Genomic DNA, 12,962 nt, shown 5'->3' on the forward strand with positions numbered 1-12,962 from the left:
CATTTTACCTGTCCTTTTTGGTACATTTTATTGTCCGTGCTCCACTCCCCTCCCCTCCCCTGCAAACAAAAGTCATTCTTTCAAAAGCAGTGGCATTTTGCAAGTGCTAGAAGCAAAACAACCAAATCCAGAATATTAGGATTCTTAAAGTGGAAGTCTTATTCCTCAAGATGATTTGAAAAAAAACATCATTAAGCTTTATTAGATGAAATCAGTTGCTAAGTGCATGTCACCTACAAAACAAAACTGAAACACTTGCACTGCAGTATGTCAAACATGATGCTAAATAATAGTACACACAAATGTAAATTAATTTTCTGAGATTCACTGGCTGGTGGGTGGCTTTTTACATGCCCCCAAATTTATCATCTCACTGGTTTGGAATAATCTATATTTAGTAGAGATGTGACCCACAAGGAATCAGGAGAGAGAAACTGATGGCAGGATACTAATTTTTTGTTCCACTTACTTATAAATTGATTATGTAATACAAAACATTGGGGAATGTGCTGAATTGAGTGCAGTGACTTGTTTCTTCATTACTATTTTGTATCTAGCAAATTAGATCCAAATATGTTACACTTCCACAAGAAACAAAATATAAACATTGGTCACAAATGTTAAGACTCACTGTGTGTACTGTTAAAATCTTTTTGTAGTCTTCTTGCACAAACAACCAAACCAAATAAAAATCAAAATGGTTTAATGTAATTTATTTGAAATGCTTCCAGAAAGTTTAAGGCTATTATTAAAAAGAAAAAAAAAAGCGCCAATATACACATTCATTCTTTCTTCTCTATCTGAACACTTTACATGCTTTTTGCTCTTTTTAAATATTTTGTTGAATAGGTTTTATGAAAATGGCTCATCATCTAATAAGCTTTCCTGTGCCTTTTCTTCTGCAAATTCTTCCTTTCTGTCATTTTCAGTGGCATACTCATTCAGCTCTAAAAATGAAGCAGTTGAAATAAATTACAAAGCCTGAAACAGAAAAGAAAATTGACTTTTTTGAAAAACTATAAATACAGAAATATGTTCTATCAGGTAAAAATGACTTTTTTTAAAAAATAAAAATACCTTGTTTTATATTGTTTATCATCTTGTCACACTGATTTCTATAATGCACATCAGCATATATATATGTAAGATACTTGACACTTACTATTTTCTGTAAACTTGTATAACACAAGAAAAATGTTTTTGGCAATAACTTAGCAATTTTTCTACTTTTGTTGATACGAGTACTTTGCACACGTTATCTTGTGTACTATCAAGGATCATTTAAATTTATTAATATATCATTTTCATAGCTTGCCATACAGCACTGGCATTATTTCTTATACTAAGAAATAAAATATCACCCAGGGATTCCTGAAAAGTAACAGGATGTTGAACTGAGCGTTTTAGACTGCATTTAAGTGACTCATCTGCTTCTCATCATAATGAGTAGCTTAAATCAGCCACCAGAAAACACAGTAACATTTCCAATTACAGCATGAGATTAAATGCAACAAAAACTTTTAAAACAAAACTTGAGAAAAATATAAAGGATGTAATACATCCTAAAGGAAAAGCAATTCCCTTTTTGTTTAAACTTTCTCTACATAATCCCATAAGGTATTTGTAGAGCACCATTTATATAAAATTGTCACTTAGTTTAAAAACCAACTACATGTAATTGTAAACAGACATTTACAGAAAACTAAATGTTTTAATATTAGTTTAGTGGTGTTTAAAACCAACAGTGGAGGTCAGTGGAGTGCAAAATGCTGAAGAGGGCCTATTCACAAGCAAAAGCTTTTTTCCATTCTTATCCTGTTTGGGATAAAATACATATATATGTGGCACTGAAAGCAATCTACCAGCTTATTTACAAATACCCAGTATTCTCAGCATTTCATTTAATTCAGTGCTGGCTGTAGAGGTTTGGTTGGGTTTGTTTTGGTTTTTTTTTTCAGTTGATTATTTTTAACATTACGTGCCTTGATAAATAAACCATAGCACTATGCTGACCACTTTAACTGACCAGATTTTAATACGTTTGGTTGCTGGATCTTAGGACAGTGCTTCATTTTGAAAAATTAATCCCTAAAGAGTCACTGGTTACATGGCCCGCTGTTTATAGTTCTTGTTGATTTAACACCGCAAGAGTTCAGATAGGTTATTGCAAGATTTTTCTTTTTTTCCAAGAAACTGTTTTCCCTTCCATGCCTTTATGAAAATTTACTGTCTTGATAGCCCATCCTGAAACTCCGTATTAAGTCCACATCTTCAGCTGCCCCATTAAAGGGCAAATAAAGTACTTTAAAAGTTATGAAAAAATTCTTTATGTAACGCACATATAAACAGTAGTTTAGAGATTCTGTTTACAGCAGGACATTGAGAATAACTGGTCAAGTACCTCTTTCATCCACCTTAGATATTTATGGACTATTATCACAGGACATAAGTTGCAAGAGATTCCAGCTTATACAGATTGGCAGTTACAGTACTACACTCATAGGTACGAATACAAGAAAGACTGCATTGACATTGTCACAAAAAATATTTTGAAAGTGCTTCTCCAAATGGTTCCATGTATGGAATGCAAATACTGTACAGGTAAGAGACAGATTTTCTTCCATGAACTGTAAGTTTTTGTCAAACATTGGTTTCTATTTGCTTTTCATTTTCACAAGAGTTTGTCTGTTCCATACGTTCACAGTCGTTGCTGATCTCGCTGGTGTCCATACTACAGTCTGACTCACAGTCTGATTGGTCCATTTGTTCGAGCGTGGTTTCTCCCTGGGGTACTCTGCTTCCATTTGGTGACAAAAGAAAATGTGCTTCCGAGTTCAGCACCCCAGCTTTGCCCGCACAGGTAAGTTTTTCTTTGGCCTGGCGGATACAGTTAAGCCACTGTTGTTTGTTGAAGGAGTCATTGGCTTGGAGTGAGTGAGACTGGCTCTGAGATCCATTTTTGAAGCTGACTCTAAAGAAGTTTTTGACTGAAAGAAACAATACATATCAAAACACTGAATGCTTTGGCTGAATGGATTTTATAATAAATTAGTATAATAAAGTAACAGAATCTGTAAGATTTTACTTATGATGTTTTCCTGCCAATACCATGTCAGACCAGAGCGAAGAGTCTGGGTATCTCCTTGTTTTGTGGGCAAGAACACAGAACACCACAAGCACTTCTAATAATTTCTTATTGCTGGATTAAACAATTTTGGTTCTGCATGCATGAGCTACCTATAAAGCCTTAAGTGAATCAGCAGGATTAAGGCTTATCCCACACTTCAACACCTCTCCTCCTACTTCTCTGCAAAGCAGATTTCCAGAACCTTCATTGAATAGCGTGCCTTGTGTCAGCTGGAGATTGCCTCATCACTTCCATTCACTTCACTAATAAAGCAAATACATATAAAAAACCCTCAAAGTTTTCACAAGATAGGTGAGATTCAAAGGACCCTTGTGATAGAAACAAGCATCTTTATAATATGCTTAATTAGAAGGACATTAACTCTTACGTCTTGACATTAACATCAATAGCTGCAGTCTTAACACTGAGCACTACATTAATTATCTGTCAGCTGAAAGACTGTTATGGAACAGCAATCAATGTCTTTATAATACAGTAGAAGTCATACCAGCTAAAGCTTATCTTAAGATTTCAAAATACACTTGCTTATAATTTTGTGGTTTTGCCACTACGTTCTACATATTCTACCCTTCTCAATTCAGTGCAGAAACAGGTGTGTGGAGAAATTCCAGTATCAATATAATGAACTTTCAGAAACAATCTAAAAGAAGCAAGTTACAATATAATAAGCCAGTCTGAAATAAAAATCATAATGTTGGATGTAGATAATGTGGCTTTTAGAAAAAACATTCTGATACCTCATTGGCAGGTGTCTTAAGGTTATAATGACCCTATATAAGCAAATAAAAAATAAAGGTGTAGTCATACTTCTTTCATTGTTGCTGAATGCACCACGTATGGATCCACCCAACCGCACCTCTCCATCTTGCAAGTCTTCTAGCACAAGCTCCTTCACTGGAATTGACTGCCGATACATCTGGTAGCAGAGCTGTTCATTATGGGTGATAGCTCGAGTAATCACCAACACTTCTTCAAAGAGGAAGACATGCAGTTTCTGTTAATAAATAATAATGCATTATTCCTTTGTTAGAACATCATTAAACAAAACTTATTTAAATTCTAGTACGTTATAACCTTGTGTTTTCAACAGGTAAAATAAATAAGGATTCTTCTCTTCCCACTATTTAGAAGTCTTAGGGCGCAACAGCATATAAGTATGTAAATATAACAATTTAAAAACTTCTAAAATTATTTTTCCTGTCCTCTTCTCAGTTTCTTATGTCATGATCCTAATTAATCTTTTAGTGTTGAGGCCTTGAAATGTTGTACGTGACATTTCAAAGCTGTCTCTACAGCAGCATGCTTATACGCATTCTTCTTTCTGATACCCCCTAACTTTTCTCTACTGCCTGTGTTACTAAGAAACCGGCAATCGTATTCATTCAGATATTTTCAATGAACAATTATGAGCAATCTTTTTACAATTCACAGGCTGCTCACAATCAGCTCCACCGCAGCTCTTTGAAGCTCAGAAAATTAATTTTGCTCCTAGGTGGCACAAGTCACCTGTTATCATCTCCAATGATCAATCTCCAGCGGCTTCCAATAATAAGCAAACTGAAATTTTAAAATTCATTTCACTTGATATCATACATCAGTTTTTTGTTTTTCACTGCCAAAATTTTCTTCCCAATCATGAGCAACTGTTCTTTGCTTCTAAAGTTGATCTGACTTTAAATCTAAAGAGACACGTTATTTGTGGTTTTAACACAAGATAGATCTTCAGATCCATTTAGCTCGCTGTCTCATCTTCCAGCGGCTCATGCTTTCAGAAAACTGTAATGAAAGAGGTAATTATAGCAGAAACCTTTCCCAACATGCCTTGGCAGCCTTCTGATATTGAAAAAGTCCATTGTCATTCTATTTTTCCACAACAGACACCTCATTTTATATCCATGAATAGTCCAATTTTTTTCCACTTGTGCCTCTCTAAGTCTTTGCAGGACACACACCTAAACTTTTTGTTTGTTCCTTATTCTACAGTGCTGTCATCGTCTGTCTTAACAGCAGAGTCAGGTAAAAAAAAAAATCTATCCAATACGTGTTTCTGTTTAGATGTTTGGCAAATGGCTACCTTTTCATATGAATGAAATATGAAAGAAATAAAAAAATGTGAGAGATTAAACATTTGAGGTATATACAGGTATGGATGTTTGCTTGTGAAGTAGGGTTGGGTTTTGGTGTTTTTTTCAATATTCTAAATGTGCAGCAAAAATACCTGGTTTATTTTGAAATTCAGTTTTCAAACCATCATCTGCTAAATGCTGCAGCTTCTTCATAAAGTAAAGCTTTGTTATGGCTACTTTTAGTGGGAATCATATGAAAATTTTCAATGGTGAGATCTCTTATTTGCTGCAAAGGCTAATACTTTGTAATAGCAGATGTGAAAAGGAGACTGATAACATTAAGATATAAATGGTTTGGTCTGTTTTTCACCCCAAATCAAAGAAACACAGAAACAAAAATATCCCACACTGTCAAATGTATTCAAGGAATAAGTCGTTGTGGAAACCTCCCAAAAATGCTGGGGAATTTTAAATACTGTTCATAAATTGAAAAAGATTAATTATATCCTTAATGTTATGCTACCAAAGAAAGGCAGGGGTAGTGTGGATGGAGTAAATAAAGTTCACTAGAAAGATTAAAATTGCCAGTTTGTTCCTGCCAGTTTGCTATACATTAACTGCCTGCCTGATCCTTATCAGGTGAACCAGAAAAGAGACACCATTTCATCTTTCCATCTCGGCCATATGGTAAAACATGATCCTTCTATTGTATGCATAAACACGCTACATAGAAGCACTCCCAATGCTGAGAAATGCATTTAGAATTCTGCTTATGTTGTTTGGTTTTTTAAACAGAACTTTCGTAAGCCTAGTTAATGAGAAAAAGATCTTTTATCATTGTTTGTCCATTCAAAATTTCATGTTGTTTCTAGCTGACCTAGGCAAAAATAAATCTAAGAACGACTGGTTTCTATTCTATTAATATCTCTATTAATCTGCATGTTATTTATTTTCCAAACTGGAAAGCTCAGCATATGGCGCTTATCAATACTGCAGACTGCTGGAGACTGGAATTTGCAGTATCAAATACCAAACTTCTCTGGTCAACAAATTCTCTTTGAAATTCAACAAATAATCAAGTAAAACATACTTAATAACCACAGCCTTTGACAGATTTAAAATTTGTTAGTACATTTTGTGTGTCATGATAGACATTGCTATCATGTCTCTGACACCAGAAATATGTTTCTTATTTGTTTTTGTTTTTTTCCTGCAAGTTTTACTGAAATTTATCAATTTACAATTTAACGAGGATATTGTTAGGTCCCCTTAAGAGAGAGAGACACATATGAGCTTATTATCTCCATATACAGATATTTGACTGCTAACCAAACAGATGAGTGCTATATATAATAGTTAATATTTATCAACTTCCTATATATGAGAGGGTGATGTTTCTGTATCTATACTCACAGGTCTTTTAGCTGTCATGCAAAATGAAGATATCTTTAAAAGCTATTTACAACAAAATATTTATTCCTTACCACTCCCCTGTTGTTCTTCAGTTCACCATGACAACATACAACACGTGAATTATCAATCAATGAATCCCTTTGGCCTTCTTCAAGATAAATAAGTCTCTCTTTGTAATATTGGCACTCAGATTCACCAGTCTTTATGTTGATTTCAGCCACTATGCCCTGAATTATATTTATCTACAGAAAAAAAAAACCCCACACGTGAACTTTAATTAGACAGTCCAATATTCAGAGCTATCTCGTAATAACTTGAACTGTAGCTACAAGAAAATACATTTTGATTTACAGTATATTTTAAATGGATTTATGTAGACCAGTCTATAGGAGTGTTAATACTAGCAAGAGAATGAAGCAGACTACAATGTACAAAGACACTTTAGTTTAGCTTTATCATTATTTCTAACACAGGACAAATAACCTGCCTTAAAAATTTGTATTTAAAATATATTATAATTATCTGAAAACTGCTGCATTGTATCAGAGAACAAGAAACAGAAGAACTACCAAGATCCTTATCCTGCAAAATACGCAACTAGCCCAAACCACTAAATTCTCAAATTTTGTTCATTATGAAAGTTACCCTCTGGAAATAAGGTAAATTAATTTTATTTTACAATTCCACTGCTTGCATATACCTACAATTTTACAATTAAAACTAATAATTATTTTGCCTTTTTACTTTAAAAAAAATCATTAAAAAGAAAGCTTTGCCTCTTCTATAAAATTGTGCTCCCCATCTTCAACTTCCTTATACTATGCACTCTTTAAGGACCTTGAGATCAATTTATCCAAAACTTAAAATACGGCTCCTTAATTGGTTATGTGAATGTGAAGTTCTGTTGATTTTAGTCAACTATAATAGTGATCATAGGTTGCTTAGACCGATCAAATTCCTCTGTTAAATAACTGGAGGTGGAGCACGGGAATAGGTTGAGACATACATGCCCAACAGGTAATTCAGGGATCTACTGATGCCAGGAGATTTATCAGGGATCAGCTTGGCCCAATGTGCTTATAGCAGATTGCCAGGCAGGAAGACAAATGTACTTCATAAGCCTAAAACAGTGTTAAGAGCCAACCACACAGAGTAATTTCTGTTTCCTAATTTAACTTGGCAAATATACAATTTATGAAATACAGCAAAGATTTTTTTTTTTTTGCTATCTCAATAGCCTTATATAGCTTTAAATCCTGATTACATTTTATTAAACAATTATCAAATACAAGTACTGGAAGAAAGCACTTAAAATATTTTTTTAAAAGGTATTACCACATATAATGTAGAAAAGCAAATCTTCAAAATAAGTAGAAGAATTCTTTGAGATATTTATGATTTTTTGTTTGGGTTTAAAGGAATATGCATAAGGGGAAAATGTACCTTATAGATTACATCTAAAAGTGAGTATCCAAGCTTTGAATTTAAACCACAGATGTCCAATTTTACAACAGAGAAATTGAGCTGGGCAAGGAATTTGGGGAAGGAATAGTAGAACAGTAGTGGTCAGGTACACGTGTTTTGAAATATGCACTTTCCAAGAAAAGCAGGGCTGTCATTTTCAGCAAAGAAATATTAAAATGTACAAAATATTCAAATCTAGGCAAACCATAAACTTTGTCTTCAAAATATTAATGAAATTTACTTATATTTAAATACTATTCAAAAGCAGTAGATACTGATAATATTTTTTATTCATTAAATTTAGAAGTGTGTTTCAAACAAATCCGCTACAGGAAACTCCTTTACTCCCAGATACACATTTGCATGTGTGCACATTTTATTGGATTTTTAAAATATTTTTTTATATCTATATAAAAAATGCAATGCTATTCTGAGTAAAAAACAGAATGAAGGCAAATTTCAGCAACATTCCCGCAGAAAATAATCTAGATTCAGAGGTTATATAAGGTCTCAAGCCAGAGAATAAAACTTATCTAAATGATCTAAAACCTGAAAAGAAATCTCCACATTATCCAACTTAGATTAAAATGGAAAACAGCATTGAAAGGTAAATACAAAATGGACAGGGATCAGACAAGAGCTGTGGAAAACACCTCCCACTCACCGCTTGGTTTTTTTTGGTATCACTTTGCCACTGAAATAGCAAGGCTAGATATTTCACGTATTAGTTTCGGCTGTTTGTATAAGTATTAACTTTTCCATATTTTATGTAGTGTCCCTTAATTCATTAATAAAAAAACCCGAACCCAACAGTAACTCACAGCTTCTTCAAGGTGCTGCTGGTCTGGATGATCATTTGGTGTGTGTCTCAAAATTTCTCTAAGTAGTAATGGGTATTTAACCAAACGGCTTCTTGGGATGTCAAGGAAATTCCAAAGGTCAAGTTTGCGACTAAAAGGAGACTCTAAGCAGCGCTGTAGGAAATCTTGCACTCTGTGATCTTGTTTCTTGTGATCCAATAAAGCTTTGGCGGCTACTTGATTGCTGCAGTAGCTATCATAGGAGTTTAGGCATGGAAGCTGAGGAAAGGAATAAATTATTCTGCAGCTGCAACAAAGCGCAGTTTGCTATGTAGAAAGTTTCAAGTTATTCAGGGTGTCAGAACTCATGATGAGAATCTTTCGTCTGAAATTTATCCACAATTTCTTAATTATAATGTTTCCAACAAAGATAAGGTTTACAAGGGTCCTCTGACCACCTTGTTCATTGTTTAAATCATTTAGAAGCACTAGCTCGTCTCTCAGTTCCTACAGATCTCCAATATTATTCCAAAATATTAAAAATATCCACGACTTAAGACTGAGCACTACTTAGTGCAGACAACAGTTGAACACAGAAGTCTGATTTTAATTATGAATGGAAACAAAAGCCTAGGAATGAGTACTCCCAGACCTGGCCTTTTTTAGATAAGCAAAATTCTATAGTCAAACTTCTATATTGCCCTCAAGAACCTTGACCAAACTAAGATGACAGAACCATGCTTTAATTCTGAAAAATCTGGCTTGTATGTTGATTAGAACAATATATTAATTTACAAAAACTGCTATATTAACACACAATTGTATGTAAAATCTTCAACAAAGGCAATCAGACTCGGACATATTTGGACCAAGAGAAGTTCACTGGTGTTCAAACATACCAGAAAATAAATATATTTAAAATTACTTTATGCAAAGAAAAACAGAGATATTTTTTGACCCTTACAAGTTTATCATTAACTATTTGCATTATGTACTAGTAGTCATCATGTTTCTCATCCTTACAATAGGCCACTATTTCACACAGAGCTGCTAAATATGTTATTACCTAATCCCTTAAAAATTTCAAGCCCTTTTTTTCCTGCTCAATTTCATTAGTTGCATATACTTACAAGTAACCTTTTCACATATCTAAATCCTTTTAAAAATAGCTCTTTTGAAATATAATGATCAATTTTATCAACAAAACTAACAAAAGCTATTTTCAGTGTTTATGTAGTTGGATGCTGGTGAAAGTGAACTTACCAACGTTTTCTTTTGTGGGGCAGCAATAGCATCTCTCATGTATCCCTGTCTGCCTTATTTTAACAAACTTTTAGAAAATTATCATCTTTGACAGCACTAACAACTACCTGCTACCTTGACTGGAACAGACTGACATTCAAAAATAACTGCAGGGTGCCATTACACAATGTGACTGTTCAAGCTTCATTTCCCTAGGAAACCAGAATACAAATTGGGGCAGATTCTTAAACGATCTACATCAGACAAACTCTAGTCTGACTCTTGATTTTTATTTGAAGCATATTAAATACTGCTCATCTCCTGAATAGCAAGAGCTTTAAAAATCACATCCTAGTCTAAATCTTTTCATGGAAAATCCCTGAAAATGGAAGACATTCCATTATCTCTCTAAATAGTTGCCTTACCTTTAAAAAATACTTTGAGAGTAGATTCTTGACATGTTATGCTAGATACGGAAAGGAAATTGTCTGATAAATGTAAAAACTATGTTGCAGCTCCAAACTAAAGTCCCCAAATTGATTAAAAACTCTGCCTTACCCAACCCACAAGGATATGGCCAACGTGTTCTGTTGATCCATCAGGTTTCCTGACTTCTTGAAGTCGCCTAAGAAGATCTGATCATGAATTAAAAAAAAGAGAAACTTCACTTAATGAACCAGATGACTATAAATCTATGTGGAATAGTAATGAAAAGACTATTTGAGTTTTACCTTCATGTAGAGGAATTAGAGAGTCCAACGTTCCAAAAATTTGGTTCAACTCTTGCTCTGTCATTATGGAAAGTTTAAGCATTGGGTCATGATAAGCCTGAAAAGAAAAAAGGGGAGCTCTGTAACTAATGTGTCATTGGTAGTTGAAAAAATAGTGATAGCATTTGAAGCTCCTTGTAAGTAAAAACAGACCAATTACTGATAATATTTTGAAGTTCCATAGGGATAGCTTAAGCTATCCATTTCATATGTTAAAAAAATTAAAGCAGCACATTTAAGTGTTTCAGAAAGAATGGGAAAATAGAAGTATGTTTTGGGGTTTTTCCCCTCTTACTGTCTTAGCAATGATAAAAAGCAAAGGTTATTTTAAAAGTTATATGAACCAATGAATACTGTTTGCTATATTTTGTTTTGGTTTTTTTAAACACAGACCTTTTTTGCTAACTTCAGATCTTCTATTAAGTCTTCTTCTCCCTGGGAAAGTTCAAAGATAGCCTGTAAAAAGAGAGACACAAACCTCATAAAATATCTTTATTTAATCTGTACTCAACTTGCTGAGTTGATGTTATATTCTGAACAGTTGTCTTAATACCACATAGCAGAATTTCTCTGCTAAATCTAATAGCAGAAATAAAATAATGCTTTGTTCCATAGCTACAGAATCATGTGCAGTATTTTTAAAAACACAGCTGTATCAGACTGCTCATAAAATGCTCGTAAGAAATACCCGCAGTATTAATTTTCTTTTCAAATGGATGTGTTTCCACATGAGGGAGCTATCTTCAGCGTGATACTTTGACTCAACTATATCTTAGCCATTTATACCACTATTTGCACAGGAGTTTGTTGCATTCCATTTTTACACATGCAGCGGTAAAAGTTCTAGATGGTCTAGTAAGTAAGAGACAGACCTTTAAAATACTTCTTTGGTAGTGAGCACTTTTATTTTGGTACCAGTTAATTCTTTTTGTTATGAAGGCAGAGCTCTACTTAACTGTTGGCTGGCATTAGTTACTTCCCTTGAAGTAGATTTGAGATTATAAAGCTGGCAGATTAAAAATAACCACCACCGTAATACACTGGCTTATCAAAATACCATGTATCTACTTACTGCATGATTTCATTCTAAACTGGGGTACAGTAAAAGTTAACAACATTTTGGTCAGTCAGAATTGCTAACTTTACAGTCAAGGCTTTCAACGTGCATAAATCATGGACGAACATCTTCAGCTAGTGCAGATTCTCCGGCTTGATAATATGCATGCATGGAAGGCTTGCCATAGTGCAAGTTAACTGACAGCACACGCCTGGAAGTGGTTCAGATATTCTGTTGAGGCATGTAGTATAAGAACCAATATAAAGCAGAACCCTCAATGCAAAACTTGCTGGAATACAGCTCATTTGTTTGGGCTGAAGGGTCCTGGCTTCTGTCCCAAGACAGTAATGACTGTTAACACTATGCAAACAGTTTCTACAGTTTATTTTTCAATAAGCTGCCTTTGAAGTTGTCAATTTTAAAAGTTATTTCCTATGAATTCTTGTACAATGTTAAAATCTGTACAAGAAATGCTTGATGTTACTGCTGTTGGATTTATGACTCAGTCCCTAAAGTATTCTCAGAGATATTGTTATAAACTTTGTTGATACTGCTAGAAATTTCTGTAGGAAAAAGAAAATCTTGATTCCACAGGAGCTCTGTCATTAGCTGTAACATGAACTATTTAGATTTTGTCATGCACAACACATTAAAACCACTGACGTATTCTTTTTTGCTTTGAAAGATACATATTTTGATCAATATTTCATCTTTCTAGCACTGAAAACTTCCTCAAAGACACTTTTTTCCAACAAGAGAAATGATTGTGCATTTCTGTGCATACATATCACTTGATGAATGCCTGTTCCTGAAACAGCATGCTCATCTATCATTACTAGAACAACAAAATGAAACATGAAAATATCAACCATCACTACAGAAACGGTCATACAGAACATGTACATACGTGCAGCCAATCAGAGTACAATATATCTTAGTAACTTCACATTTATTAAGGAAACATGATGAGCTGATTTTAAAAAAGAATATATAGAATAAACA

General features: G+C 33.9%; 1 protein-coding gene across 2 annotated transcripts in view; it reads right to left on the minus strand.

The window, feature by feature from the left end:
* Positions 1-740: 740 nt before the first annotated feature.
* ARHGEF3 (Rho guanine nucleotide exchange factor 3) overlaps positions 741-12,962 on the minus strand; it is a 31,221-nt gene continuing 18,999 nt past the window's right edge. Inside the window, exons 4-10 of one of the 2 annotated variants that reach the window (XM_059823068.1) lie at positions 11,297-11,359; positions 10,865-10,961; positions 10,692-10,768; positions 8,913-9,170; positions 6,699-6,869; positions 3,956-4,142; positions 741-2,987 (exon numbers count right to left, since the gene is read on the minus strand). In XM_059823068.1, coding sequence (XP_059679051.1) covers positions 2,641-2,987; positions 3,956-4,142; positions 6,699-6,869; positions 8,913-9,170; positions 10,692-10,768; positions 10,865-10,961; positions 11,297-11,359 — 1,200 coding nt within the window. In that variant the 3' untranslated portion in view covers positions 741-2,640. The remainder of the gene's footprint in view (positions 2,988-3,955; positions 4,143-6,698; positions 6,870-8,912; positions 9,171-10,691; positions 10,769-10,864; positions 10,962-11,296; positions 11,360-12,962) is intronic. The other variant, XM_059823069.1, reaches the window with a different exon arrangement.

Source organism: Gavia stellata, chromosome 12 (assembly GCF_030936135.1).
Source record: "Gavia stellata isolate bGavSte3 chromosome 12, bGavSte3.hap2, whole genome shotgun sequence".
NCBI lineage: Eukaryota > Metazoa > Chordata > Aves > Gaviiformes > Gaviidae > Gavia > Gavia stellata.